The sequence below is a fragment of the Sapajus apella genome, unplaced genomic scaffold (genome assembly GCF_009761245.1).
Source record: "Sapajus apella isolate SASKATOON/1434 unplaced genomic scaffold, GSC_monkey_1.0 scaffold144, whole genome shotgun sequence".
Lineage (NCBI taxonomy): Eukaryota > Metazoa > Chordata > Mammalia > Primates > Cebidae > Sapajus > Sapajus apella.
The window spans coordinates 203,417-231,368 of NW_022437084.1; the positions used below are offsets into that span (position 1 = coordinate 203,417).

The following is a 27,952-nucleotide window of genomic DNA, read 5'->3' on the forward strand; positions in this document are numbered from 1 at the left end:
TGTATGGATTCTCTGATGTCTAATGACTTGTGAACGTGAAATACCCGCTTTGCCACGATCATCACACTAGTGAGGTTTCCCGCCTGTAGGAATTCTCCTGTTTTATATAAGGTGAAGCCTGACTGACGACTTTGCCACGACCATAACATTTGTAAGATTTCTTTCCAGTATGAGTTTGCCATGGAATTTCAAGGTTTGAATGATGTCTGAAAAGTCTGTCACATTTATTACACTTGTAGGATGTCTCATTATGGACCTCCAATGATTTGCAATGGTTGTAGCATTACTGAAGCCTGTGTGACAATCATTACATTCGTAAAGCTTCCCCATGCCATGGAATGCTGGATGGTGAATAAGTGCTGACTGTGCGCTAAAGGCTTTGCCACACTCCTTCCACCTGTAAGGTTTCTCTCCAGTGTCAATTCTAGCATGTTGTTCCAAGTGTGAATCACACCGAGAGCCTTGTCACAAACCTTACATTTGTATGGTTTCTCTCCAGCATGAATTCTCTTATGTCGTTCAAGGTGTGACTTAGGACTGAAGATTTTGTCATATTCTTAGCATTAATAAACCTCTCTCCAGTATGAAGTCTATGATGATGTACAAGTTTTGATTTTTGATTAAAATCTTGCCATAGTCATTACACTTATATGTTTCTCTCCAGTAAGAAATCAGTAATGTGGAAGGTTTGCTTTTCAACTAAAAACATTGCCACATTCATTACACTTCTATGGTCTCCCTCCAGTATGAAGTATATGATGACATGAACGGTTTGATTTTTCATTAAAAAGCATGCCACATTGATTTCACTTCTAAGGTTTCTCTCCAGTATGAACCCTACGATGGAATACAAGTGATGACATCCGACTGAAGGTCCTGCCACGCTCATTATATTTGTAAGGTTTCTCACTAGTGTGAACTCTAGTATGCTGTGCCAGGTACGAACCACGCCTGAAAGCCTTGTCACAAACCTTACATTTGTATGGTTTCTCTCCAGTATGAATTCTTTTATGAATTTCAAGGTCTTGTTTCCACCTGAAAATTTTGTCACATTCTTCACATTTGTAAGGTTTCTCTCCAGTATGAACTCTATGATGACATGCAAGGGTTGATTTTTGACGAAAAAACTTGCCACATTCATTACACTTGTAAGGTTTCTCTCCAGTGTGAGTTCTAGTATGTTGTGTCAGGTGTGAAGGAAACCTGAAAGCCTTGTCACAAACCTTACATTTGCATCGTTTCTCTCCATGAATTTCCTTATGTCTTTTAAATTCTAATTTCCGAGTAAAACCTTTGTCACATTTTTCACATTTGTAAGGTTTCTCTCCAGTATGAAATCTACGATGCCATGCAAGGATTGATGGGTGTTTAAAAATCTTGCCACATTCATTACACTTGTAAGATTTCGTTCCTATATGTATTGCCTTATGAATTACAAGGGCTGAATTTTGACCAAAGGTCCTGCCACACTCATTACACTTGGAAGGTTTCTCTACAGTATGAAGTCTACAATGGCGTGCAAGGATTGACTGCCGACTGAAGTTCATGCCACACTCATTACACTTGTAAGGTTTCTCACCAGTGTGACATCTACGATGGTGTTCAAGGTATCGCTTCTGATTAAAGACTTTTCCACATACATCACATGCATATTGTTTCTCTCCTAAATGGATTATCTGATGTTTCCTTAAGAGTGAGCTACAATTAAACGCTTTGCCACTCTCACTATATTGGAAAAATTTTTCTGTCATGCGTACGTCCTGTTGATCTGTAAGTAATGAAGAATGGAGGAAATTATTTTCATAGTTATTAGAAATACAGGTTTCCGGCCTACAAGAAATTCTTTGGGATGTTGAAACTGAGGAAGCATCATTGGTAGACTTCTCTACTTGATTACCAATTTTCCCTTCAGTCTGAAATATGCGCAGTTCAGGCAGATGTGAATGAAAGCTTAATCCAAGCTGATCTTTAATAGGCTTGTTTCCAGCATGCCTTTCATCGTATCGCTCTGTACTACCAGTCAGCTTTCTTATTTTTGTCATGGGAGTTTCATGGCTGTTTCTTTCCTCTTCTTCCCACTGAAACTCCAAGTCATGAATATCTTTCTCAATTTCCTGGAAGCAAAAGACTCCAATGTGATGACTTTCATGCGTTTCCAATGTCCCTGTGTGGAACATTTCTGTATTGCCCTGTGCTGTTAATGAGAACTTCTTCATCATGCATTTGGAAGAGATATCTACAAAATATAAACACCAATAGGTTTGCAATTGAGTACAGATGGTAAATAATACTGAAATGTGTAAATATGACACAGAAAAGTTTCCCAAACATGATCTTCAAAGTTTAGGAACACAAAAGGAGTGAGATTCTTTACTAAATAAAAGTCGATTATATGTACTTCAAGTCATTTCCACAGAAGCCTATTTCCGATATCAGGACCACACAGAGACAGGGCACAAACATCTGTAAGCCTCAAGTAAGCAGTATTTTTCCATTGTGACCCTAAAGTGTATAACAGTTAGCAAAGGCCGGGCGCGGTGGCTCAAGCCTGTAATCCCAGCACTTTGGGAGGCCGAGGCGGGTGGATCACGAGGTCAAGAGATCGAGACCATCCTGGTCAACATGGTGAAACCCTGTCAATACTAAAATTACAGAAAATTAGCTGGGCATGGTGGCGCGTGCCTGTAATCCCAGCTACTCAGGAGGCTGAGGCAGGAGAATTGCCTGAACCCAGGAGGCGGAGGTTGCGGTGAGCTGAGATCGCGCCATTGCACTCCAGCCTGGGTAACAAGAACGAAACTCCGTCTCAAAAAAAAAAAACAAACAAACAAAAAAAAAAAAAACAGTTAGCAAAAAACATATCATTGTCACCTCAATAAATTGAAAAATTTATATTCTTCGTATTTACAGCATATTTACCATATACAAATAAATGCTCAAGAACCATATAGTACACTGTATTGATAAATAATCCTCAACAAGCTCATGTAAGCATAACCAAAATCAATGGAAATTTTGTATTGTGAAACAAGCATAGCACTGAGAAGTGATGAAATGATTACAAAAATTGGCCAGGCCTGGTGGCCCACGCCTGTAGTCACAGCTACTCAAGAGGCTGACGCATAAGAATCACTTGAATCTGGAAGGCAGAGGTTTCAGTGAACCGAGATTGCACCACTGCACTTCATCCTGGGTGACAAAGTGAGACTCCATTTCTTTTATTTATTTATTTACTTATTTATTTATTTATTTTGAGAAGGAGTCTCACTCTGTCGCCCAGGCTGGAGTGCAATGGCGTGATCTCAGCTCACTGCAACATCTGCCTCCCAGTTTCAAGCGATTTTCCTGCCTCAGCCTCCCGGGTAGCTGGGATTACAGGCACCCACCACCGCACCCGGCTAATTTTTGTATTTTTAGTAGAGACAAAGTTTCAGTATCTTGGCCAGGCTGGTCTCAAATGCCTGACCTCATGATCCCGCCACCTCGGCCTCCCGAAGTGCTGGGATTACAGGCATGAGACACCACACCGGCTGAGACTCCATCTCAAAAAAAAGAAAAGGAAAAGAAAATATTAATACAATATTTTTCTAAATAAATGTTATAAAATCACATATATCCAGGGAGAACAGGTATTTTGTGACTTTTACCAAAAAAAAGTTTATATTTTTAATTTTTTGAGGCAGTCTCGCTCTGTCCCCCACGCTGGAGTGCAATGACGACACCTCTACTTACTGCAACCTCCACCTCCTGGGTTCAAACGATTCTTCTGCCTCAGTCTCCTGAATAGCTGGAATTACAGGCATGCATCACCATACGTGGCTAATTTTTGTATTATTAGAGGTAAGGTTGGTCTCAAACTCCTGACCTCAAGTGATCCACCTGCCTCAGCCTCCCAAAGTCTTGGGATTTCAGTCTTAAGTCCCTGTGCCCAGAGGCACTTTGTAACATTACTGAGTGGAGTGTGTCAGTTATATTGCAGGCCTCATACCAAAAAGCCATATGTAAAATCATAAGAATTAGTTGGACAGGCGTGGTGGCTCACGCCTGTTATTCCAGCACTTTGGGAGGCCAAGGCAGATGGATCATGATGTTGGGAGTTCAAGACCAGCCTGGCCAACTAAGCAAAACCCTGTCTCTATTAAAAATACAAAATTTAACCGGGTATAGTGGCACGCACCTTTAGACCCAGCTATTCAGGAGTCTGAGGCAGGAGAACTGCTTGAACCCAGGAGGCAACAGTGGCAGTAAGCCAAGACCACACCATTGCAATCCAGCCTGAGTGACAGAGTGACACTCTGTCTCAAAAAAAACACAAAAATTGATTTTGGGCCAGGTGCGGTGGCTCAGGCCTGTAATCCCAGCACTTTGGGCGGCTGAGGTGGGTGGATCACAAGGTCAGACTTCAAGACCAGTCTGGCCAAGATGGTGAAACCCTGTCTCTACTAACAATACAAAAAGTAGCCAGTGTGGTAGTGGGTGCCTATAATCCCAGTGACTCGAGAGGCTGAGACAGAGAACTGCTTGAACCTGGGAGACAGGCTGCAGTGAGCTGAGATCGTGCCACTTAACTCCATCCTGGGTGACAGAGCAAGACTCTGTCTCAAAAAAAATAAAAAATTAATTAATATTGTAACCAATGACAAAACCAGCAAGCAAACAGTAGTACATTTATACAGCCTACAGAATTGTAAACAATTCCGTCTTAAGAAAAAAGCCACAACTTCTACTTACCACCTGCACACAATGTAAAAAGTGAAATAAATGGTAAGATCACCACCTTCTGAATGAACCCCAGCACACCATTGAAGAGACACATTATAAACAAACTATCGAAAATCAAAAACTCAATATTATTTTGAAATAAAAACACTCAGTACACACAGAATACAAGAAACCTCAACACAATAAAGACCATTTAGGAGAAGCCCACAATTACCATCACAGTGGATGGTGAAAGCCTGAAATCTTTTCCTCTAAGATCAGGAAAGAGACTAAGAAACCTGCTTTTGCTATTTCTATTCAGCATGTTACTGGAATCCTGACTGAAGAAATTAGACACGAGAAAAAGAAAGAAATGCCAAGCAGTGGGGGAAAAAAGTAAAATGCTCTGTGTTCACAGAAAACATCATCTGATATGAGGAAATCACTAAAGATTCCATGGAAGACTGGGCACGGTGGCTCATGCCTGTAATCCCAGCACTGTGGGAGGGTGAGGTGGGAGTTTGCAGTTCGAGGCCAGCCTGACCAATATGGTAAAACCCTGTCTCTACTAAAAATACAAAAATTAGGGGGACATAATCCCAGCTACTCAGAAGGCTGAGGCAGGAGAATCACTTGAACCTGGGAGGCGGAGTTTGCAGTGACTCAAGGTTGCGCTACTGGACTCCAGCCTGGGCGACAGAGCTACACTCCATCTCGAAAAGAAAAAAAAAACAAGAAAGATTCCATGAAAAAACTGTGGAAATTATATATTTCATCAGGGATTAATATTTAGAAAATACAAGGAATTTTTACAAGTTGGCAACAAAAATCAAAAAACACAATTAGAAAATGAGTCTCGGAACTGAATACATATTTCTGCAGAAACGACAGACAAATCACCAATAAGCATACAATAAATAAGCACACACACACACAAAAAAAGTAGCATGCAGGAAAAAACAATAACTACAATGAAACATCATCTCAAGTGCATTAAAAGATTTAGCATCCATAAGAACAGACAATAAGTGTTGGTAAAAATGCAGACACAGCCAGGAGTAGAGACTCACTTTGGGAGGCTGAGACGGGTGGATCATCTCAGGTCAGGAGTTCGAGGCCAGCCTGACCAACATGGAGAAGCCCCATCTCTATTAAAAATACAAAATTAGCCAGACATGGTGGTGCAAGCCTGTAATCCCAGCTACACGGGAGGCTGAGGCAGGAGAATCACTTGAACCCTGGAGGCGGCAGTTGGGGTGAGCAGAGATCACACCGTTACACTCCAGCCTGGGCATCAAGACTGAACCTCTGTCTCAAAAAATAATAAATCAATATATTTTTTTAAATGCTAAGGTGAAAAAGCCTTTTGCACTGTTGCTGTGAATGGGATAGCCCTTTTTTTTTTTGAGACAGAGTTTCGCTCTTGTTACCCAGGCTGGAGTGCAATGGCGCAGTCTTGGCTCACCGCAACCTCCACCTCCTGGGTTCAGGCAATTCTCCTGCCTCAGCCTCCTGAGTAGCTGGGATTACAGGCATGCGCCACCATGCCCAGCTGATTTTTTTGTTTTTTTAGTAGAGACGGGGTTTCACTGTGTTGACCAGGATGGTCTCGATCTCTTGACCTCGTGATCCACCCGCCTCGGCCTCCCAAAGTGCTGGGATTATAGGCGTGAGCCACCGCGCCCGGCCGGATAGACCCTTTTAAAAAATCATATAACAGTTCCTCAAATAATTCATAATTGAATAACCCCATGACCCAAAAAATTGAAAATAGGATCTTCCAGAATATCTCTAGTAATATATACATAGAGAGAGATAGATATAGATACAGATGTTGATACAGATTTTTTTTGTTTTGTTTTGTTTTTGAGACGGAGTCTAGAAACAAAAACAGTCTACTCCACCTAGACTGGAGTACAATGGCCTGATCTCGGCTCACTGCAACCTCACCTCCCATTTCAAGCGATTCTCCTACCTCAGCCTCCTGAGTAGCTGGGATTAAAAGTGTCCACCACCATGCCCAGCTAAGTTTTTTTTTTGTTGCTTTTTTTTTTTTTTTTTTTGTATTTTTAGTAAAGATGGGGTTTCACCACATCGGCCAGGCTGCTCTCCAACTCCTGACCTCAGTTGCTCTGCCCCCTGGAACTTCCAAAGTGCTGGGATTACAGGCTTGAGCCACCACGCTTGGCCTAGCAGTATTATTTATAACAGTAAAGAGAAGGAACCAACCCAGATGTCCATCGACAGATAACCATATGAACAAAAGGTGGTATACACACACAAAAGAATAGTATTCAGCGTGAAAAACAAACTTGCACAGGGCCAGGGGCAGTGGCTCATGCCCACAATCCCAGCACTTTGGGACTCTGAGGCAGGCAGATCACATCAGGCCAGGCATTCGAAGCCATCCTGGCCAACAGGATGAAACAGCCATCTGTAACAGAACTATCAAAAATGAATCAGGCATGGTGACACATGTCTGTAATCCCAGCTACTAGGAAAGCTGAGGTAGCAGGATTCTCGATCCCAGAAGGCAGGTGGCAGTCAGCCAATATCACACTACTAAACTACACCCTGGGTGACAGAGTAAGAGCCTGTCTCAAAAAAAGAAAAGTATAGTAAATGAAAAGCCATTCCCTGACACAACAATACTCACAATGCAGATATATATAAAAAAAAATGAAGACTATCACTGAAAATAAGGAACTGAGGATTAAATAAAATAAAAATGCATTTATAATACATAGAAACTGGCCAGGCACAGAGGCTCATGCCTGTACTCCCAGAACTTCGAGACGCCGAGGCAGGCAGATCACCTGAGGTCAGGACTTCAAGAACAGTCTGGGCCAGGCATGGTGGCGCACACCTGTAATCCCAGCACTTTGGGAGGCCGGCGAAGGTGGATCACCTGAGGTCAGGAGTTCGAGACCAGCCTGACCAACATAAAGAAATCCCATCTCTAAAAAAAAAAAAAGGCCAACATGGAGAAACCACGTCTCTACTAAAAATACAAAACTAGCCAGGCATGGTGATGGGTACCTGTGATCCCAGCTACTCAGCAGGTTGAGGCAGGAGAATCACTTGAACCTGGAAGGTGGAGGATGCAGTGAGCAAAGAACACATCACTGCACTCAAGTTTGGGCAATAAAGCAAGACTCCCACTCAAAATAAATAAACAAACAAGTTAAAAGCCACTGTATCTTAAACAAATGACAGAACTAAAATATGGGGACCTCATTGAACCTCACAAGCTTTCCCTCAATAAGACTGATGAAAACATATCTGTTACAGGGTTGATGCTACACCAAATTGAGCAGAAGTTTTCTTGTTAAAAATGAACAATAACACATATTGGTGTGAAAAAAGCGAAATGAACAAGAGTTCAGTCAAAAGCCTCATACATATGAGGCTGTGAGCCAGAACGATGGCCACCTTTGGAGGAATTTCAACAACACTGACCACTGCTTAGAGAAAAGTATTAGTTTATGAGATAAACATTGTCACAGTGCTACTGGCAGAGGCTTCTGTGATGCTCCTCAAAACCCAGAATAGGCCGGGCATGGTGGCTCAGGCCTGTAATCCCAGCACTTCGGGAGGGCGAAGTAGGTGGATCACCTGAGGTCAGGAGTACGAGCCCAGCTTGGGCAACAAGGTGTATCTCTACTGAAATACACAAACTAGCCAGGCGTGGTGGCCCACACTTGTAATCCCAGCTACAAGGGAAGCTCAGGCAGGAAAACTGCTTGAACCCAGGAGGTGGAGGTTGCAGTGAGCTGAGATTGTGCCACTGCACTCCAACCTGGGTGACGGAGGGAGACTCTTGTCTCAAAAAGCAAAACCAAAACCAAAAAAAAACACAAGCATTACAGTGATAACACTTCACAGTCAGTGTCATGCTTTCTATCTCGTATCCTGGGCTATGCTGACAATTTTGCTCAGGAATTCCAGGGGCATCCCTGCCTAGAGCAGGATGGTTCAATTATATTAGTGAAAGTGTTCTTCACGAATTTTCTGTTTCTATGTAAACGCACGTCATAGGAGAGTCCCTAACAAGCTATCCATGACCGATAGGAGGGTCATCACTGCAGAAAATAATAACATGTACATGTAAAGCATATACAGAGGCCAGGCACGGTGGCTCTTGCTTGTAATCCCAGCACTTTGGGAGGCCAAGGCAGGTGGATCACCTGAGGTCGAGAGTTCAAGACCAGCCTGACCAACATGGAGAAACCTCGTCGCTACTGAAAATACAAAATTAGCTGGGCATGGTGGCGCGGGCTTGTAATCCCAGCTACTTGGGACGCTGAGGCAGGAGAATAGCATGAACCCAGGAGGCAAAGGGTGTGGTGAGGCGAGATCCCACCACTGCATTCCACCCTGGACAAGAGTGACACTCTGTCTCAAAGACAAACAAAAAAGCATAACGTACGGGGCAAAATCACAAAAAGAAATATAAAACCAGGAAGAGCCAACATAGACAAGGGCAGATTCCTTGTGTCTGGAGGGACATTTTCCTTACCCACAGACTCCAGGTTCCTGTAGTTCTCCAACATCACTTCCCTGTATAAAGCCCTCTGTGAAGGGGTCAGGCATTTCCACTCCTCCAGTGAGAATTCTATAGCCACATCCTTGAAAGTCAAGTGTCCCTAAAATGAAAACACATCTTAACAAAACATGGAGGAGTGAGTTACCACCTTCACATGAAATGAGAAAAGAGAAATTAAGTATCCACTTCATTAAAGACTATTCTGACAAACTCACCTTAAGATATTTTTTGAACATTTCTTCTCTATTGTTGCATTTTATTGTACTTTCCCATGAAAGATTTTAAGATCCCCAAAGTCACTAGAGAAGTCTTGGTTTTATGGACAATATAAAAGATATACACATAAAAAGGAAACACAAGGCCAGGCACGATGGCTCACGCCTATACTCCCAATACTTTGGGAGATCAAGGAGGGCAGATCATTTGAAGTCAAGACTTTGAGACCAGCCTGGCACGGTGGCTCCTGCCTGTAATCTCAGCACTTTGGGAGGCTGAGGTGGGCAGATCACAAGGTCAGAAGACCAAGACCAGCCTTGCCAACATGGTGAAAGCCTGACTGTACTAAAACTACAAAAATTAGTGGGGCGTGGTGGCAAGTGCCTGTAATCCCTGCTACTCAGAAGGCTGAGGCAGAAGAATTGTTTAAACCCAGGAGGTGGAGGTTGCAGTGAGCTGACATCGCACCATTGCACTCCAGCTTGGGTGACAGAGCAACACTGTCTAAAAAAATAAATAAATAAAAGACTAGTTAGCTGCTGCGTGTGCTGACACACGCCTCATCATTCTAGCTCTTTGGGAGGGTAAAGTGTGGACAACATGAGCCCAGGAGTTCAAGGCTGCTGTAAACTAGAATTGTGCCATTGTACCCCAGTCCTGGGCCACAGAATGACACATTTTCTCATTTGTCTTTTGTTTTTTTGAGATGGAGTCTAGCACTGTTGTCCAGTCTGTATTGCAATGGTACGATCTGGGCTCCCTGCCCCATCTGCCTCCCAGGCTCAAGCGATTCTCCTGCCTCAGCCTCCTGAGTACCTGGGACTACAGGCAGGTGCCACCATGCCCAGCTATTTTTTTTTTATTTTTAGTAGAGACAGGGTTTCACCACGTTAGCCGGGATGGTTTCAAACACCTGACGTTGCGATCTTCCTGCGTCAACCTCCCAAAGTGCTGGAACACAGGCGTGAGCCACCATTCTGCTTTTTTTTTTTTTTTCCCAGAGTCTCTGTCTATCACCCAGGCTGGAGGGCAGCACAGTCTTGGCTTGTTGCAACCTCCACCTTCTGGGGTCAAGTGATTCTCCTGCCTCAGCCTCCTGAGTAGCAGAGATTACAGGCATGCACCGTCACACCAAACTAATTTTTGAATTTTTAGTAGAGATGAGGTTTCAGCATGTTGGCAAAGCTGCTTTCGAACTCCTGACCTTTAGTGGTCCATCTGTCTTGGCCTTCCAAAGTGCTGGGATTATAGGCATGAGCTACTGCACCCAGACCAACAATATGTCTCTTAAATAAAAAGTTTGGAGTCAGAGACATGTTGATCTACTAATGTGGCTTCCACTGCATTATCAAATAAGTTACAAAATATCTCTCCTTACTGGTCTCCTTTTCCAGAATTTACCAGACATCTGTGCACATTAACCTATGTGTTTCATATGTAGTTTCTTTGATCTCATCCACAAAGGTCTTACATCCAGATGTGGCCCCTGAACAATCCAGGCTGCCCAGCAGCACGGACACCACAAAGCCCATGCTCCGTGTCCATCCAGGTCTGGTGTCAGCCCTTCTCAAGACCATGCCCAGTGGAGCCTCTTCCCAGGTTCATGTCACTGGGTCACAGGAGATGGAATCTCAGAGCAGATGACAGGAACTGAGGGAAGGCATGGATGAGTGCGAACCAACGTGTCAGGCAGGACGTTTCAAACTCATAACAGACTGGCTACCACAATACCTGGCATTTCAGAAAGGAAAGAGACAGATGAATCCACCGAGGAGTGTCACTTTACCTGAGGAAGAGCCATGCCTGGATCCTTTTCTTTCCTCTTCAGAGCTGCTTCCTCACGTAATATGAGTCTTTAGAAATCAACCCTGTATGTGAAAAAATTTAAGACTCAACATTAGAAAAAACTGACTCCCTTCCTGTGACAAACACACTCAAAGGGGGGAGACCTCACCCTGTAGAAAGATGGGCCTCTGCTGCCCACTGCACCAGAGATCGTGCAGAGAGAAGAAAGTCCCACAGGAACACCTACAAGTGTATGTTTCACCCTGGTCTTCAGATCTCACTCCCCTCCTGGAGAAGCCCCACACACCAGGCAGCAGTGGGGAGCTGGGCTGGACTGAGCTCCCCTTCAGGGCACAGACCCAGCCCTGACCAAACCCCATCCAGAGCACAGCCCCTCCCCTCTCTGTGGATCACAGGCTCAGCTCAGCCCTTAGAACTGGAGGACACAGATTACTATCACCTGTGACACTGCCAGTATTACTGAGGGTGGGTTCCAACCCATCAGAATCAGAATCTCTGGTAAAGCAGAAGAATGTTCTATTTGCAAAATGCCTCTGCACTCTAATGTGAAGCCAGGGCTGAGTTCCACTCACAGGGGCGAGCCCAGTACAGCCACGCGTTCTGGCTCTGCTCTGCCCTTTGGGCCTTCTTCTCACCAGGATCCAGACAGTGGATGGCAAACCCACAAAACTAATCTCAAGAACAGGCAACGTGGACTAGAGGTGGGGTGAAGGTTGGGCTGAGTGAAAGGAAAATAAAACTTGGGGCCCCAAAATCACTAAGCAAAAGGGAAAAGCCAAGCTGGGACCTGCTTAGGAAAGCACAATCCCCTTCTATTCAAAGCCACCCCTCTGCTCCCTGACATAGACGTGTATCTGACTGCTGTCTTTGGAAAGGCTAATCAGAAACTCAAAGCCAGGACGCAGCACAGTGGCTCACACCTGTAATCCCAACACTTTGGGTGGCCCAGGCAGGCAGATCACTTGGGGTCAAGAGACTGAGATCACCCTGACCAACACAGTGAAACTAAGTCTCTAGTAAAAATACAAACACCTAGCTGGGTGGCGTGGCTCATGCCTGTAATCCCAGCACTCTGGGAGGCCAAGGCGGGCAGATCGCTAGAGGTCAGGAGTTTGAGACCTGCCTGGCCAACATGGTGAAACTCTGTCTCTAATAAAAAATACATAAAAATTAACCAAGCATGGTGGTGAGCGCCTATAATCCCAGCTACTCAGCTGCCTGAGGCAGGAGAATTGCTTGAACCTAGGAGGTGGCGGTTGCAGTGAGCCATGATTGCACCACTGCAATCAGTGTGCACCACTGCAATCACACTTCAGCCTGCGTGACAGAGCAAGACTTCATCTGAAAAAAAAAACAATGATGTGAGCTGTTAAGATTCTACAAAAACTTATTGCAGAAGTAATTTTTTTTTTTTTTCAATTAAAAAGCAGGCTGCACATTGTGGCTCATGCCTGTAATCCCATCACTTGGGTAGGCCAATGAGGCTGGATCGCTTGAGCCTAGGAGTTCAAGACCAACCTGGACAACATGGCAAAACCCGGTCTGTACAAAACACGCAAACACCTGGCCGGGCGTGGTGGCTCATGCCTGTAATCACAGCACGCAGGAAGGCCAAGGCAGCCAGATCGCTTGAGGTCAGGAGTTTGAGACCAGCCTCACCAACACAGAGAAACCCCATATCTACAAAAAATTCAAAAATTAGCTGAGTGTGGTGGTGCACGCCTGCAGTCCCAGCTACTCAGAAGGCTGAAGAAGGAGAATCGCTTGAACACTAGAGGTGGAGGTTGCAGTGAGGCAAGATTGTGCAATTGCACTCCAGCCTGGGTGACAAAAAGAGTCTCAAAAAAAAAAAAAAAAAAGGATATATATTTATTTACTTTTTTTTTTTAGTTTTAGTTTTTTAAAGATGGGGTTTCTCCATGATGCCCAGGCTGGTCTTGAACTCCTGACCTCAGGTGACCCACCCACTTCGGCCTCCCAAAGTGCTAGGATTATAGGCATGAGCCACCGCGCCCGGCCTCGGATACATATTTATATATATAAACATTAGTCAGGCCTGGTGGGGCGTGCCTGTGGTCCCAGCTACTGTGGAGGTGGAGGCTGAGGTGGGAAAATCACTTGAGCCCATCAGGTTGCAGCTGCAGTGAGCTGTGATCCTGCCACTGCACTCCCACCTGGGCACAGTAACAGCATCTCCAAAAAATAAAAATTGAAGGCCGGGTGCAGTGGGTCACACCTGTAATGCCAGCACTTTGGGAGGCTGAGGCAGGCAGGTCAGCTGAGGTCAGCCTGACCGAGATTGAGAAACCCAGTCTCTACTGAAAATACAAAACTACCTGGGCATGGGAATGTACATCTGTAATCCCAGCTACTTGGAAGCGAAGGCAGAAGAATCGCTTGAACCCCAGGGGCGGAGACTGCAGTGAGCCAAGATTGTGCCAAGATTCCTCTCACTCCAGCCTGGGCAACAAGAGGAAAATTCCTCTCAAAAAAAAAAAAAAGAAATAAAGAAATAAAAGTGAAAAAATAAAAAACAACTAATAAAATGAGAGGAACTAGAAAAAAGTAAACTCATTACAATAAGAGAACAAAAGCTCTCTTTGTTTTTTGGGGGGATGAAATTTTACCTTTATTGCCAGCTGGAGTGCAATAATGCAATCTCAGTTCACCACGGCCTCCATCTCCCCGGTTGAAGTGATTCTCATGCCTCAGCCTCCTGAGTATCTGGTATTATAGGCATTCGCTACCATATCCAGGTAATTTTTTGTAATTTTAGTAAAGACGGGGTTTCTCCACGTTGGTCAGGTTGTTCTTGAACTCTATACCTCAGGTGATCCACCCACCTCGGCCTCCCAAAGTGCTGGGATTACAGGGGGCAGCCACCGCGCCCGACCCAAAAGCACGTTTAACATTCTTTTTTATTAGGTTCCATGTAGTAACAGACTCAGCCACTTCTTCCTCTACTTCACTGCCCCACTCCCCACCCACCCATGGAAAGGGAAGAGGGTGATACATGACTAATGGGTCACGTCACTGTCCTCCGGCTGAACAGGGGTTTCAAAGAGAAGCTAGCCTCTGACACCGTGATTATAAAATGCGCCACACTTAGGAGTTTGGCAGCTCTCATTGTCATTGGTAAATTTAAACAAAATTAAATTTATTACGTTATAGAGAGAAAGCAACATGTCATAACTTAATCATCTCATCCAGTCAACTCAGTGCTCATCTGCACGCAGGGTCCCCCTCGTTTTCATTGCTCTTTCCCTCCCTCATTCTGCACCCAGCTCTTTCTCACCTTCTCTCTCCATCTGTTTCCTTCTGCCTTTCCCACTGAGTTTCTGCTTATTTTATGCCCCTCTCCTCTCCTGCCCCATTCTTTTTTTTTGACATGAGTTTTGCTCTTGTTGCCCAGACTGGAATGCAATGGTGCAATCTTGGCTCATTGCAACCTCTGCCTCCCGGGTTCAAGGGATTCTCCCACCTTAGCCTTCTAATAAAAAAAATAGCTAGGTGTGGTAGCACATGTCTATAATCCCAGCTACTCAGGAGGCTGAGGGAGGAGAATTGCTTGAACCCGGGAGGGTTCACAAGAATGTGATCTTAGCCAAGATCACATCATTGCACTCCAGGCTGGGCAACAAGAGCAAAACTCCACCTAAAAAAAAAAAAAAAAAGTACTACGTAGGCCAGGCACAGTGGCTCATTCCTGTAACCACAGTATTTTGGGAGGCTGAGGTGAGCGGATCATCTGAGGTTTGGAGTTCGAGACCAGCCAGACCAACATGGAGAAACCCCATCTTTACTAAAAATACAAAATTAGCTGGTTGTGGTGGCGGGTCTCTGTAATCACAGCCTCTTGGGAGGCTGAGGCAGCAGAACCGCTTGAACCCAGGAGGCTGAGGCTGCAGTGAGCCTAGATGAAGCCATTGCACTCCAGCCTGGGCAACAAGAGCGAAACTCCATCTCTCAGACAGAAAAACAAAAAACAACAAAAGGAGGATCCTTTGAGCCTAGGGTTTTGAGACCAACCTGGGAAACATAGCAAAATCCCATTTCCAAAAAAAAAAAAAAAAAAAAAATACAAAAACTAGCTGGGCTTGGTGGCCCGCCCTGTGATCCCACCTACACGGGAAGCTGAGGTAGGAGGATGGCTTGAGCCAAGGAGGTCAAGGCTGCAGTCAGAGGAGATGACGCCTCCAGCCTGGGAGTTAGAAGCAGACTGTGTCTCAAAATAATTAATCATTTAATTAATTTAATTTAAAGTATTATGTAATAACAGAAAGTGATTTTTTTCTCCCACTTCACTTTCTCACTTTCTACCCCACTCTGGGAAAAGGGAAGAGAGTGACTCACAACTGAATAAGTCACTGTCGTCTGGTTGAATAGGGATTTCAAGTGAAAGCTAACCTCTGATGCCAAGATGTATAAAGTGTACATGTCCTACTCATAGGAATTTTAAAGTTCTCAATGTCATAAAACTAACATAAGTTTTAAGTTATTATATACACAGAAGTCAACACGTCACAACTAATCAAATCAATGAACTCACCCACTCATCTGAACCCAAAGTTACCCACTCAACTGAACCTTTTTTTCTTTTGAGACAGAATCTCACTCTGTTGACGCATGATGATCTTCGCTCACTGCAGCCTGGACCTCCTGGGCTCAACTAATTCTTCTACCCGCCACTCTAGAGTAGCTGGGATTACAGGTGCGCACCATCACACCCGGCTTTTTTTTTTTGGTAGAGATGGGGTCCCACTATGTTGCCCAGGCTGGTCTGAAACTCCTGGACTCAAGCATCCTCTTGGTTCAGTCTCCTAAACACTGCTGGGATTACAGGCAGGAGCCACTATGCCCAGCTCCTCTTTCTCCATTACTTTTCTTTTTTTTTTTTTTTTTGAGACGGAGTTTCGCTCTTGTTACCCAGGCTGGAGTGCAATGGCGCGATCTCAGCTCACCGCAACCTCCACGTCCTGGGTTCAGGCAATTCTCCTGCCTCAGCCTCCTGAGTAGCTGGGATTACAGGCACACACCACCATGCCCAGCTAATGTTTTGTAGTTTTAGTAGAGACGGGGTTTCACCATGTTGACCAGGATGGTCTCGATCTCTTGACCTCGTGATCCACCCGCCTCGGCCTCCCAAAGTGCTGGGATTACAGGCTTGAGCCACCGCGCCCGGCCTTCCATTACTTTTCATCACATTCATTGCTTCCCTCCCTAATTGTGTACATATCTCTCATTCTCCCCTTCTCTCTCTAACTCTTCCTTTCTTTTCTTTTTCCCTGGGATTCTGCTCCTCACTTTGTCCCCCCTCCTCTCCTGCTGTTTATCCCCTTCTCACCTCTATTCCTTCTCTTCCGCCTCTTCTGCTCCATCCTCACAACTTATTTAAGCTCTTGTTGCTCCTTCTCTTCAATCTTTAGATCATCCTCAATCTGCATATATTGCCGACTCTTCTCCCCTCTCTGCGCCTCCTCTACTCTCCCTGCTGAATTCTCTCTTCCCTGTTATACCCCCGTACCCACTCTCTGGCACCTCACATCCCCAGGTGTCCTCCGTGCTGTGGTTCCCTCTGTTCTCCTTGCCACCAGCACCCTCTGCTCTGTCTGCCCCGGCTCCAAATCCCTCCTCGTCTCCCTCACTCTCCTGAGCCTCCCTCTTTGCTGCCCCATCCCTACTTTGCTGTCCTGAATTCATCTCCTCTGTACTTCGAGCTTTTCTCTACACTTCTCCAGTTGCTTTTTTCCTCCTGCTTTTTTTTTTTTTTTTTTTTTTCCCACTTTTGCTGTCTCTTGGCAAATCCCTCACCCATCCTGGACTTTGCCATCTGTTATGGGTCTTTCTTACTCTTCTTTTTCTGCTCAGAGCGAATTTTCCAGAGGCTGGAACTGGACAGGCAAGAGCACCCCGTGTCACAGGACAGGCCCCGGGCACCTCCCCAATGCGGGCTCAGCGGAAGCGGTAACTGAGGAGGGGAGACCTGGGGAGCGGCAGGGCCCCTCACAAGGAGGGAGGCGTGGGGGCGACGGCGCCTTAGGACAAGGGTGGGGTCTGCAGGATCCCACGATCAGGCAGAGGACGCGTCTTCCCAGGGACTGAGGCTGCAGCGCTGCACTCAGAGGGCCGGCAAAGGTGAGGGTGGGAGGCACCCAGGGCGGGAATCCACCTGTCCAGTGAGGACTTTAAAAAGCGAGGGGCGGGGCCGGGCGTGGTAATCCAAGCACTTTGGAAGCCAAGGTGGGCGGATCACCTGAGGTCGGGAGTTCAAGACCAGCCTGAACAATATGCTGAAACCCCGTCTTCAAAAAAAAAAAAAAAAGAAAAAAAGGCGAGGGGGCCGGGGGAGTTAGAAAAGGGTCTTGAGCAGGAAAAGAAAGAGTAGACAGTGCCCTATAGCAGAAACACCAGGGAAGGGACAAGCCTGAGGGCGACTTTAAACCCAAAAGGGAGCGACCCTCGGACTCTCAAGGGGACGTCTCAATTTGCTCTGGGTGAAGGAAGATGGGTGAGAATTTCCAGTTCTGTGCGGACCCCACGTCCCAGGTACAGAAGCGCCGGTAACATAGGAAGCAGAGACTTAATTTAGGACAGCAAAACTCACGCGTCGCAGACGGACCTTCACTCCACGCGATCCGCTTCCGGCTTTGCGCGAGTGTGCGTGCGCAGAACGGAAGTCGGTCCTGGGCGTGGCCCGCAGGGAGGTGGGCGGGGCCTGGGCGAGGTAGGGGCGGGGCGCAAGGCGGAGAGACCTGGCTCTTCAGAACCCGCTGGGGCGTGTGGGGCAGCACGTGTGTGTCTCTCAGCCTAGATCCCAGCGCCTCTGTTTTTCGGGTTTTGGAGGTGAGACCGGCCAGGAAGGCTGAGGCCTGATTCAAAAGCCCTGGAATTGTTTGGAAAGGGGATGCAAACCAGAATGTGAAATGCAAAGCCCTGTCTGCGCGGAATGTAGGATTTCATGCTGACAAACCACAGAACAGAATAGAAATCCTCTCCCTTTCCATTCATCATTCACTCGGAAGGGAGAGTCCAGCCTGTGCTCAGCTTCAGAAACTTTCCTAACGCCACCGCCTGGGAGGCAGGACGGAGTGCTCAGGCCGGGGAGGAGTGAGGTCACTACCTGCTTCTTAAACACAGCTGGGATGCTGGCCCAGGGGCGGGAGCCTTAGGTCCCAGCAACTCTGGAAGCAGCGGCGGGAGGACTGATACACTTAAACGAAGATTACTTTATCATTCCATAACAAGGGACAATAAGCCAGGAGCGATGGCTCACGCCTGTAATCCCAGCACTTTAAGAGGCTGAGGTGGGTAGATCACCTGAATTTAGGCTTTCGAGACCAGCCTGATCGAGACCAGCCTGACCAACAAGGTGTGTAGGGCACGTTGGGAGCCAGATGTAAGGCTGAGCGCCCCACAGGGTCGTGGGGTGAGCCTTATGCTGTGCTGAGGCGCAGGATCCGAGAAATAAAGAGACAGGACACAGAAGTACAAAGAAAATGCAGCTGGGGGGCCATGTCACCTATAAGCAGAGTCAGGCAAGGCCAGTGAGCCGAGGCTGGTGAGTCTAGGCGAGGCGAAGATGGCGAGCGAGGCCCCGAATGTCCAGAAGCATGAATATTTATTGTGTATAGGTTAGGGGGCAGGGCAGTGAGTGAAATCATCTTTAAGGATAGTGATAGGGCCGTGAGCAATAAAACATGGGGTCCACCCCCATTCAGTCACCTAGGCCAGGAGGTGGACAGCGCGCAGCAAGAGGCCCCGTTCCCACGAAGGCAAGGGCCGGGTGCAGAAAGGGGTCCACCCCCATTAGGTCACAGAGGCTTGAAGATGGGCTGTGCACAGTGAAGAGGGTGCAGTGTGCAATACTTCTATTTATGGGAAAACTATTTCTAAGAAGATTTATGGGAGGATGCCTTAAGTCACATAACAGTGACAGAGCTGTCAAGGTTACCGCCGCCTTCTGGCAGCTTCCAATGGGTTCTATGGGAAGATGCTTTTCAAGCAGCACAGTAGCAAGAGCTGATAAATTTCACAGCCACCAAGGTGGACTGCCATTCTGAGGGCAGTCTTCCACAAGAACTGGAGCAAGGTCCTACAACTCCATTATCAGGAGGAGTGGCTCTCGCCCCAAGCCTGCCATACAGCGGGTATCTTACCTCACTGAACGCTACCACCTGGGCCATGGGTTCTTGTCCTGGTATAACTGTTTTTCCCTTAATTCATGCTCTGCACTGTGTCTGCTGTAGGCATTCCTCCGATTATAAGCTGCTTATTCCTTAATTCATGCTCTGTACTCTGTCCACTCTAGGCATTCCTCCGATTATGAACTAAGATATAATTATAGGTATATATGTAGGGAAATATTATTTAGGCACTCATACTATCAACTATTAATGATTATGTATAGAGGATTATATAAAGGGATTCTACAAGCCCTGATTCTATAAATTAATATGTGATTATGTAAAAGATTACATAAAAGCAAATAGCTGAGTAGTAACACTATAAAGTGAGATATTCCTCAAGCCCTAACTGTGCCAGGGTTCTCATTCCTCAGTGCCTATATGGGGGGGTTACCCACAAAGGTGAAACCCCATTTCTACTAAAAATACAAAAATTAGGCCAGGCGCGGTGGCTCAAGCCTGTAATCCCAGCACTGTGGGAGGCCGAGGTGGGTGGATCACGAGGTCAAGAGATCGAGACCATCCTGGTCAACACGGTGAAACCCCGTCTCTACTAAAAATACAAAAAAAAATTAGCTGGGCATGGTGGTACATGCCTGTAATCCCAGCTACTCAGGAGGCTGAGGCAGGAGAATTGCCTGAACCCGGGAGGTGGAGGTTGTGGTGAGCCGAGATCGTGCCATTGCACTCCAGCCTGGGTAACAAGAGCAAAACTCCGTCCCAAAAAAAAAAAAAAAAAAGTACAAAAATTAGCTGGGTGTGGTGGGAGGCACCTGCTGTCCCAGCTACTCAGAAGCCTGAGATAGGAGAATTGCTTGAACCCGGGAGGCGAAGGTTACACAGAGCGGAGATTGTGACCCTGCACTCCAGCCTGGGGGAGGGAGTGAGCCTCCGACTCAAAAACAACCGAAGGGACAATGCTAGCAAAAGCTCTTATCCCTGGGGCTGCTTATCTTACTAATTATTAATAGAAAAACTGTTTTTGTTTGCTTGCTTGTTAGTTTGTTTTGAGACGGAGTCTTTCTCAGTGATATCAGCTCACTGCAACCTCCGCCTCTGGGGTTGGGGCAGTTCTCCTACCTTAGCCTCCCAAGCATCTGGGATTACAGGTACACGCTACCATGCCCGCCTAATTGTTTTCTATTTGTAGTTGATACGGGTTTTCACCATGTTGGCCAAGCTGGTTTCAAATTCCTGACCTCAAGTGATCCACCCGCCTCGGCCTCCCACCGTGCTATGATTACAGGTGTGAGCCACCCCTCTGGGCCCTGACTTTATTTTCATGATACATGAAATTGTTCTTCACCTCCTGTGTGTAGTAGACAGTTTTGCATGTCACTTTTCAGTTTCCATTATCTACTCAGAAAAACCCAGGACCACTAATCAGAACCCAGAGGATCCAGTCCTGGAGAGGAAGACAAAGACAGCAAGCGACATCTGGGGTCCAGCAGAGGAGCGAGCTCAGACAGGCACGGTCCAGGCTCGCCCTTTAAAAAAAAAATAATAATAATCACTTCCAGACCCCGCCCCTAAGATGACGATCTCTCTGGCCAAGCCCCTTCCGCCGTCTGCCGCAGCCCCCAGACAGCCTCCTCCCTCTTGCCACGCCCCAGGTCCGTTCCAGGCGCCCCCAGCCACTAACCAGGCCCCGAGCCCACAGCTGCCTCTACTGTCTTGCCCCGCCCCAACACCTGTTCAGGCCCCGCCTCCTCAGTGACCATTTTTCCCTCACGCCTGGTCCCCACCTGCAGTCCAAAACCCGCCCAGATAGGGTCTAGGGCACCCACGTTTGTTCTGCAGACAGCGCCCAGGGCTTACTCAGGTGTTTTTTGTTGTTGTTGTTGTTGTTTTTGTTTTTTGTCTTTCTGCTGCAAACCTGCTTTTCGAAGCATCCCAGCCCCGAGTCGAGCCACACCAGGAATCTGGTTGCTTCGGGATGTTGAAATCCCGACGCGAGTTTGTGCAGTTGTCAGGGAGTCCCAGCTTCACCATGGGAAGCCGGCAGGCCTGGTGGCTCTGCAGGTTTTGTATCCTTTTCGACCATGTACTCCGCCTTTCAAGACACTATTACCCTTTTCTTTACTTTTTGCTTCTCTTTTTTCTTTTTGAGTCGGAGTTTTGCTCTTGTTACCCAGGCTGGAGTGCAATGGCGCGATCTCGGCTCACCGCAACCTCCGCCTCCTGGGTTCAGGCAATTCTCCTGCCTCAGCCTCCTGAGTAGCTGGGATTACAGGCACGCGCCACCAGGCTCAGCTGATTTTTTGTATTTTTAGTAGAGACGGGGTTTCACCGTGTTGACCAGGATGGTCTCGATCTCTCAACCTCGTGATCCACCCGCCTCGGCCTCCCACAGTGCTGGGATTACAGGCGTGAGCCACCGCGCCCAGCCTCTTTTTTCTTTTTTGAGACGGAGTTTCACGCTTGTTACCCAGGCTGGACTGCAATGGCGTAATCTCGGCTCTTCACAACCTGCACCTCCCTGGTTCAAGCGACTTTTCTGTCTCAGCCTCCAGAGTAGCTGGGATTACAGGTATGCGCCACCAGTCCCGGCTAATTTTGTATTTTTAGTAGAGACGAGGTTTCTCCATGTTGGTCATGCTGCTCTCGAACTTTCGACCTTAGGTGATCCGCCCGCCTAGATCTCCCAAAATGCTGAGATGACAGGTGTGAGCCACCATGCCCAGCCCTACAATGTACAATTTCATGCTGACAGCCCACACAACAAAACAGAAATTCTCTTTTATATTCTTCATTTATTCGGAGGGAGAGTCCACTCTATGCTCAGCTTCAGAGACTGCCTTAGGGCCACTGCCTGGGATGCAGGATGCACTGCTCAGGCCAGGGAGGAGGTCACCACCTGCCGCTTAAACACAGCAGGGATGCAGGTGCAGGGGCGGGAGCCTGAGGTCCCAGATACTCAGGAAGCAGCTGCGGGAGGATGGCTGAGCCTAGGGGTCCAAGCCAGTCTAGGCGACAAAGTAACACCCACTCCCGAAGAGCTCCCTTCCTTATTTATTTATTTTTTTTGAGACAGAGTTTCGCTCTTGTTACCCAGGCTGGAGTGCAATGGTGCAATCTCAGCTCACCACCACCTCCACCTCCTGGGTTCAAGTGATTCTCCTGCTTCAACTTCCCAAGTAGTTGAAATTACAAGCACACGCCACCATGCCTGGCAAATTATGTGTTTTCAGTAGAGATGGGGTTTCTCCCTGTTTGTTAGGCTGGTCTTGAACTCCTGACCTCCGGTGATCTGCCCACCCCAGCCTCCCAAAGTGCTGGGATTACAGCCTTGAGCCCTTGCACCTGACTGATAGAGTCTCTTTTCAAACTTATGTCTTATTATTCTGAGAGCCTCAAACTAGAGCCTGTTTTAACAGATTTGTACCATTTATTTTTGTGCAACAAGTATAAAATTCATGCTCAGTTTTCTCATAAAGAATACTTATTTTCCATCAACTTGTTGAAGACCCTTTGTACTAGAAAACTGCATTCAAGAGGATAGAAAAATAATTGTAGATATTCAAGTGCCACTTATTTCTGGAATGCAAGGGTGGTTCAACATAAGCAAATCAATGTGATATACCACCTGAACAGAACGAAGGATGAAAACCACATCATCTCAACAGATGGAGAAAAAGCATTTCACAAAATTCAACATCCAGTTATCATAGAAATCCTAAACAAAACAGAGAAGGAAATTTACCTCAACAATACAAAGACCATCCATGAAAAGACCGCAGCGAAAATAACCAAGTAGAGAAAATGGAATGCTTTTTCTGTAGGATCTTACATGATGCAAGAATGCTCTCACTTCTTCTATTCAATAAATATTAGCTGTTCTACCCACAGCAATTAAATTCCAAAAGAAATAAAACTTGGGAGGAGGAGGAGGAGGGACTCGGCGGGAGGATGGGCTTACTCTCAATTTTGCGCAAGTTGAAAAGTGCACCAGACCAGGAGGTGAGAATCCTTCTCCTGGGCTTGGATAATGCTGGCAAGACCACTCTTCTGAAGCAGCTTGCATCTGAAGACATCAGCCACATCACACCTACACAGGGTTTCAACATCAAAAGTGTACAATCACAAGGTTTTAAGCTGAATGTATGGGACATTGGTGGACAGAGGAAAATCAGACCATACTGGAGGAATTATTTTGAAAATACCGATATTCTCATATATGTAATCGACAGTGCAGACAGAAAAAGATTTGAAGAGACGGGTCAGGAACTAGCAGAATTACTGGAGGAAGAAAAACTAAGTTGCGTGCCAGTGCTCATCTTTGCTAATAAGCAGGATTTGCTCACGGCAGCCCCTGCCTCTGAAATTGCAGAAGGACTGAACCTGCATACCATCCGCGACCGAGTCTGGCAGATCCAGTCTTGCTCAGCTCTCACAGGAGAGGGCGTTCAGGATGGCATGAACTGGGTCTGCAAAAATGTCAATGCAAAGAAGAAATAAAATCTAGACGAATGGAGACGCAGGAGCCGCGGGAGCCGAATTCGGTCCTGAAAAACACTAATTTGCTGCTTTCTGACCAAATGTTTTTCCATCTGTGTACAGCTACAGCTGTTTGAAGCGAGGGAACAACACAGTTTAGAAAGAATCCCCATTCCAGCAGTAGATTTAACTGATCTCTGAGGTTCAGTATCATTTTTCAAATAAAGGAATTATATTATTTCCTCTGCAAAAAAAAAAAAAAAAAAAAAAAAAAGAAATAAAACTCATCCAAATGAGAAGGAAAAAAGTACACTTATATTTATTTGAAGACGACATGATCTTCTGTGTAGGAAATCACATAAAGCTGGCCACGCACAGTGGCTCAAGTCTGTAGTCCCAGCACTTTGGGAGGCCGAGGTGAGCAGATCACGAGATCAGGAGTTCGAGACCCCCCAGACCAACATAGTGAAACCCTATCTCTACTAAAAACATACAAAAATTAGCCAGGCATGGTGGTGGGAGCTTGTAACCCCAGCTACTCGGGAGGCTGGGGCAGAAGAATCACTTGAACACAGAAGGCAGAGGTTGCAGTGACCCAACCACACCATTGCACTCCAGATTGGGCGACAGAGTGAGACAATGTCTCAAAAAATAAGAAAAAAGAAAAATCACAAAAAGTCAATGAAAATGCTACTGGAACTAATAAACACAGTCAGTGTATTTGCAGAATACAATATCAGCACCAAAAATTAGTTGAATTTCCATACATTAACAATAAACAATTTTAAAAGAAAATTAAGAAAACACTTCCATTTGCTACAGTAAGAAATACTTAGGAATAAACCTGAAGAGGTAAGAAGTTTGTACCAGGCCGGGCGCGGTGGCTCAAGCCTGTAATCCCAGCACTTTGGGAGGCCGAGGCGGGTGGATCACGAGGTCAAGAGATCGAGACCATCCTGGTCAACATGGTGAAACCCCGTCTCTACTAAAAATACAAAAAAATTAGCTGGGCATGGTGGCGCGTGCCTGTAGTCCCAGCTACTCAGGAGGCTGAGGCAGGAGAATTGCCTGAACCCGGGAGGCGGAGGTTGCGGTGAGCCGAGATCGTGCCATTGCACTCCAGCCTGGGTAACAAAAGTGAAACTCCGTCTCAAAAAAAAAAAAAAAAGAAGTTTGTACCCTGAAATCTACAAACATAGATCAAAATAATTTAAAAATTAGATACCTAAAGATACAACCCTTATTGATAATTGAAAAAATTAATAACCCAATGTGATTTAGAGTCAATACAATACCCATAAAAATCCCTATGAGTTTTTGTTAAAGAAACAAAGAATGGGCCAGGCGAGGTGGCTCACACCTGTAATCTCAGCACTTTGGGAGGCCGAGGCGGGTAGATCACCTGGGGTCAGGAGTTCGAGACTAGCCTGACCAACATAGTGAAACCCCATCTCTACTAAAAATATAAAAAATTAGCCGGGCATAGTGGCAGGCGCCTGTAATCCCAGCTACTTGGGAAGCCGAGGCAGGACAATCACTTGAACCCAGGAGGTAGAGGTTGCAGTGAGCTGGGATAGTGCCATTGCACTCCAGCCTGGGCAACAAGAGCGAGACTCCATCTCAAAAAAAACAAAAAAAAAAAAAAAAAAAAAAGAAAGAAAGACAGGCCAGGCATGGTGGCTCATACCTGTAATCCCAGCACTTTGGGAGACGGAGGTGGGCATACACTTGTGGTCAGGAGTTCGAGATGAGCCTGGCCAACATGGTGGAACCCTATCTCTACTAAAAATACAAAAAATGCCTGGGCATGGTCATGGATGCCTGTAATCCCAGCTACTTGGGAGGCTTAGACAGGAGAATTGCTTGAACACAGGAGGCAGAGGTTGCAGAAAGCTGAGATCGCACCACAGCCCTACAGCATGGGCAAGAAAAGCAAGATTCAGTCTAAAAATTAAAATTTAAAAAAAAAAAAAAAAGTCAAAAACAGGCTGGGAATAGTGGCCAACATCCATTGGCCAGACTGGTCTCAAACCCTTGACCTCAAGTGATCTACCCGTCTTGGCCTCCCAAAAGTGCTAAGATTACTGGCATGAGCCACCACACCTGGCCCAATCCTCTTAACATAAACACTTTAATTAATCAATTAATGCTTGAACTCAATGTTATGTCAACTCAAACTCGAGTCAATGCTAAATTCTCTTACGTTTTGCATGAGATGAAGCTTGACTGAAGACTTTGCCACAATCATGACATTTGTAAGGTTTTCTCTAGGACAAATTTTATGATGATGTACAAGTTTTTTGTTTAAATACCTTGCCACATTTATTACACTTGTACAGTTTCTCTCCAGGATGAAGTACATGATGATGTGTAAGGTTTGACTGTTGCTTTAATGACTTTGCCACATTCATTACACTTGTAAAGTTTCTCTGCAGCATGAAGTCTATGATAACCTGTGAGGTTTGATTGTTCATTAAAAATCTTGCCACGGCCGGGCGCGGTGGCTCAAGCCTGTAATCCCAGCACTTTGGGAGGCCGAGGCGGGTGGATCACGAGGTCAAGAGATCGAGACCATCCTGGTCAACATGGTGAAATCCCGTCTCTACTAAAAACACAAAACATTAGCTGGGCATGGTGGTGCGTGCCTGTAATCCCAGCTACTCAGGAGGCTGAGGCAGGAGAATTGCCTGAACCCAGGAGGCGGAGGTTGCGGTGAGCCGAGATCGCGCCATTGCACTCCAGCCTGGGTAACAAGAGCGAAACTCCGTCTCAAAAAAAAAAAAAAAAAAAAAAAATCTTGCCACATTCATTGCACTTATAAGGTTTCTCTGCACTATGAATTGAATTATGAATTACAAGGGCTGAATTTTGACCAAAGGTCTTGCCATACTCATTATTACACTTGTAAGGTTTCTCTCCACTATGAGGTCTACGATGGCATACAAGGGATGATGTCTGACTGAAGGAATTGCCACACTCATTACTGCTTCTAAGGTTTCTCTCCATATGAGTTCACCAACGAACTGCAAGGTATGAACGATATCTAAGAAATGTGCCACATTTATTACACTTGTAAGATCTCTCTTCATTATGGATTCTTCAGTGATTTGCAATGGTTGTAGCATTACTGAAGACTTGGTGACAATCATTACATTACTAAAGTTTTTCTATGCCATGGATTGCTTGATGGTGAATAAGGACTGACTGTTCACTAAAAGCTTTGCCACACTCATTACGCTTGTTTACACTTGTGAGGTTTCTCTCCAGTGTGAATTCTAGTATGTTGTGCCAGGTGTGAATCACACCCAAAAGCCTTGTCACACACCTTACATTTGTATGGTTTCTCTCCCGTATGAATTCTCCTGTGTCTTTCAAGGTGTGATTTGCGACTGAAAACTTTGTCACATTCTTCACATTTGTAAGGTTTCTCTCCAGTATGAAGTCTACAATGAAGTACAAGGTGTGATTTTCTATTAAAAACCTTTTCACATTCATTACACTTGTGAGGTTTCTCTCCAGTATGAATTGTCTTATGAATTACAAGGTATGAATTTCGACTGATGGTCTTGCCACACTCATTGCACTTCTAAGGTTTCTCTCCAGTATGACTTCTATGATGGTATACAAGGGATGACATCTGACTGAAGGCCTTGTTACACTCATTACACTTGTAAGGTTTCTCTCCAGTATGAACTGCCTTATGATTTACAAGGGCTGTATTTTGACCAAAGGACTTACCACACTCATTACACTTGTAAGGTTTCTCTCCAGTATGAATTGCCTTATGGTTTACGAGGGTTGAATACTGACGGAAGTTCTTGCCACACTCATTACACTTGTAAGGTTTCTCTCCTGTATGAACTCTGCGATGGTATTTAAGGGATGACGTGTGACCGAAGGTCTTGCCACAGTCACTACACTTGTGAGGTTTTTCACCAGTATGATATCTACAATGGCATGCAAGGTATCACTTCCGATTAAAGACCTTGCCACATATATCACATTTATATTGTTTCTCATTTAAGTGGATTATCTGATGTTTCCCTAAGAGTGAGCTACAATT

The 27,952-nt window shown here is 45.8% G+C and overlaps 2 protein-coding genes, 1 long non-coding RNA gene and 1 pseudogene across 3 annotated transcripts in view; 2 read left to right on the forward strand and 2 right to left on the reverse strand.

Moving 5' to 3' along the window:
• Positions 1–72: 72 nt before the first annotated feature.
• Positions 73–17,894, reverse strand: LOC116540733 (annotated as a pseudogene).
• Positions 361–27,548, forward strand: LOC116540735. Its single transcript, XR_004264569.1, has 3 exons — positions 361–404; positions 27,145–27,396; positions 27,481–27,548. It is a non-coding gene; the product is annotated as an uncharacterized LOC116540735 (long non-coding RNA).
• LOC116540725 (ADP-ribosylation factor-like protein 3) lies at positions 23,331–24,163 on the forward strand. The gene has a single exon (XM_032264385.1). It carries the CDS (start codon positions 23,362–23,364, stop codon positions 23,908–23,910), a length of 549 nt encoding a protein of 182 aa, XP_032120276.1. The 5' UTR covers positions 23,331–23,361; the 3' UTR covers positions 23,911–24,163.
• Positions 27,179–27,952, reverse strand: part of LOC116540713 (zinc finger protein 480) — a 201,146-nt gene continuing 200,372 nt past the window's right edge. The window contains exon 5 of the mRNA XM_032264363.1: positions 27,179–27,582. Within this exon, the coding sequence (XP_032120254.1) occupies positions 27,476–27,582 (107 nt within the window). The 3' untranslated portion in view covers positions 27,179–27,475. The remainder of the gene's footprint in view (positions 27,583–27,952) is intronic.

Excerpts from the sequence above, each read along its gene's own strand:
- LOC116540725 (XM_032264385.1), top strand. The coding sequence starts at position 23,362 with ATGGGCTTACTCTCAATTTTGCGCAAGTTGAAAAGTGCACCAGACCAG.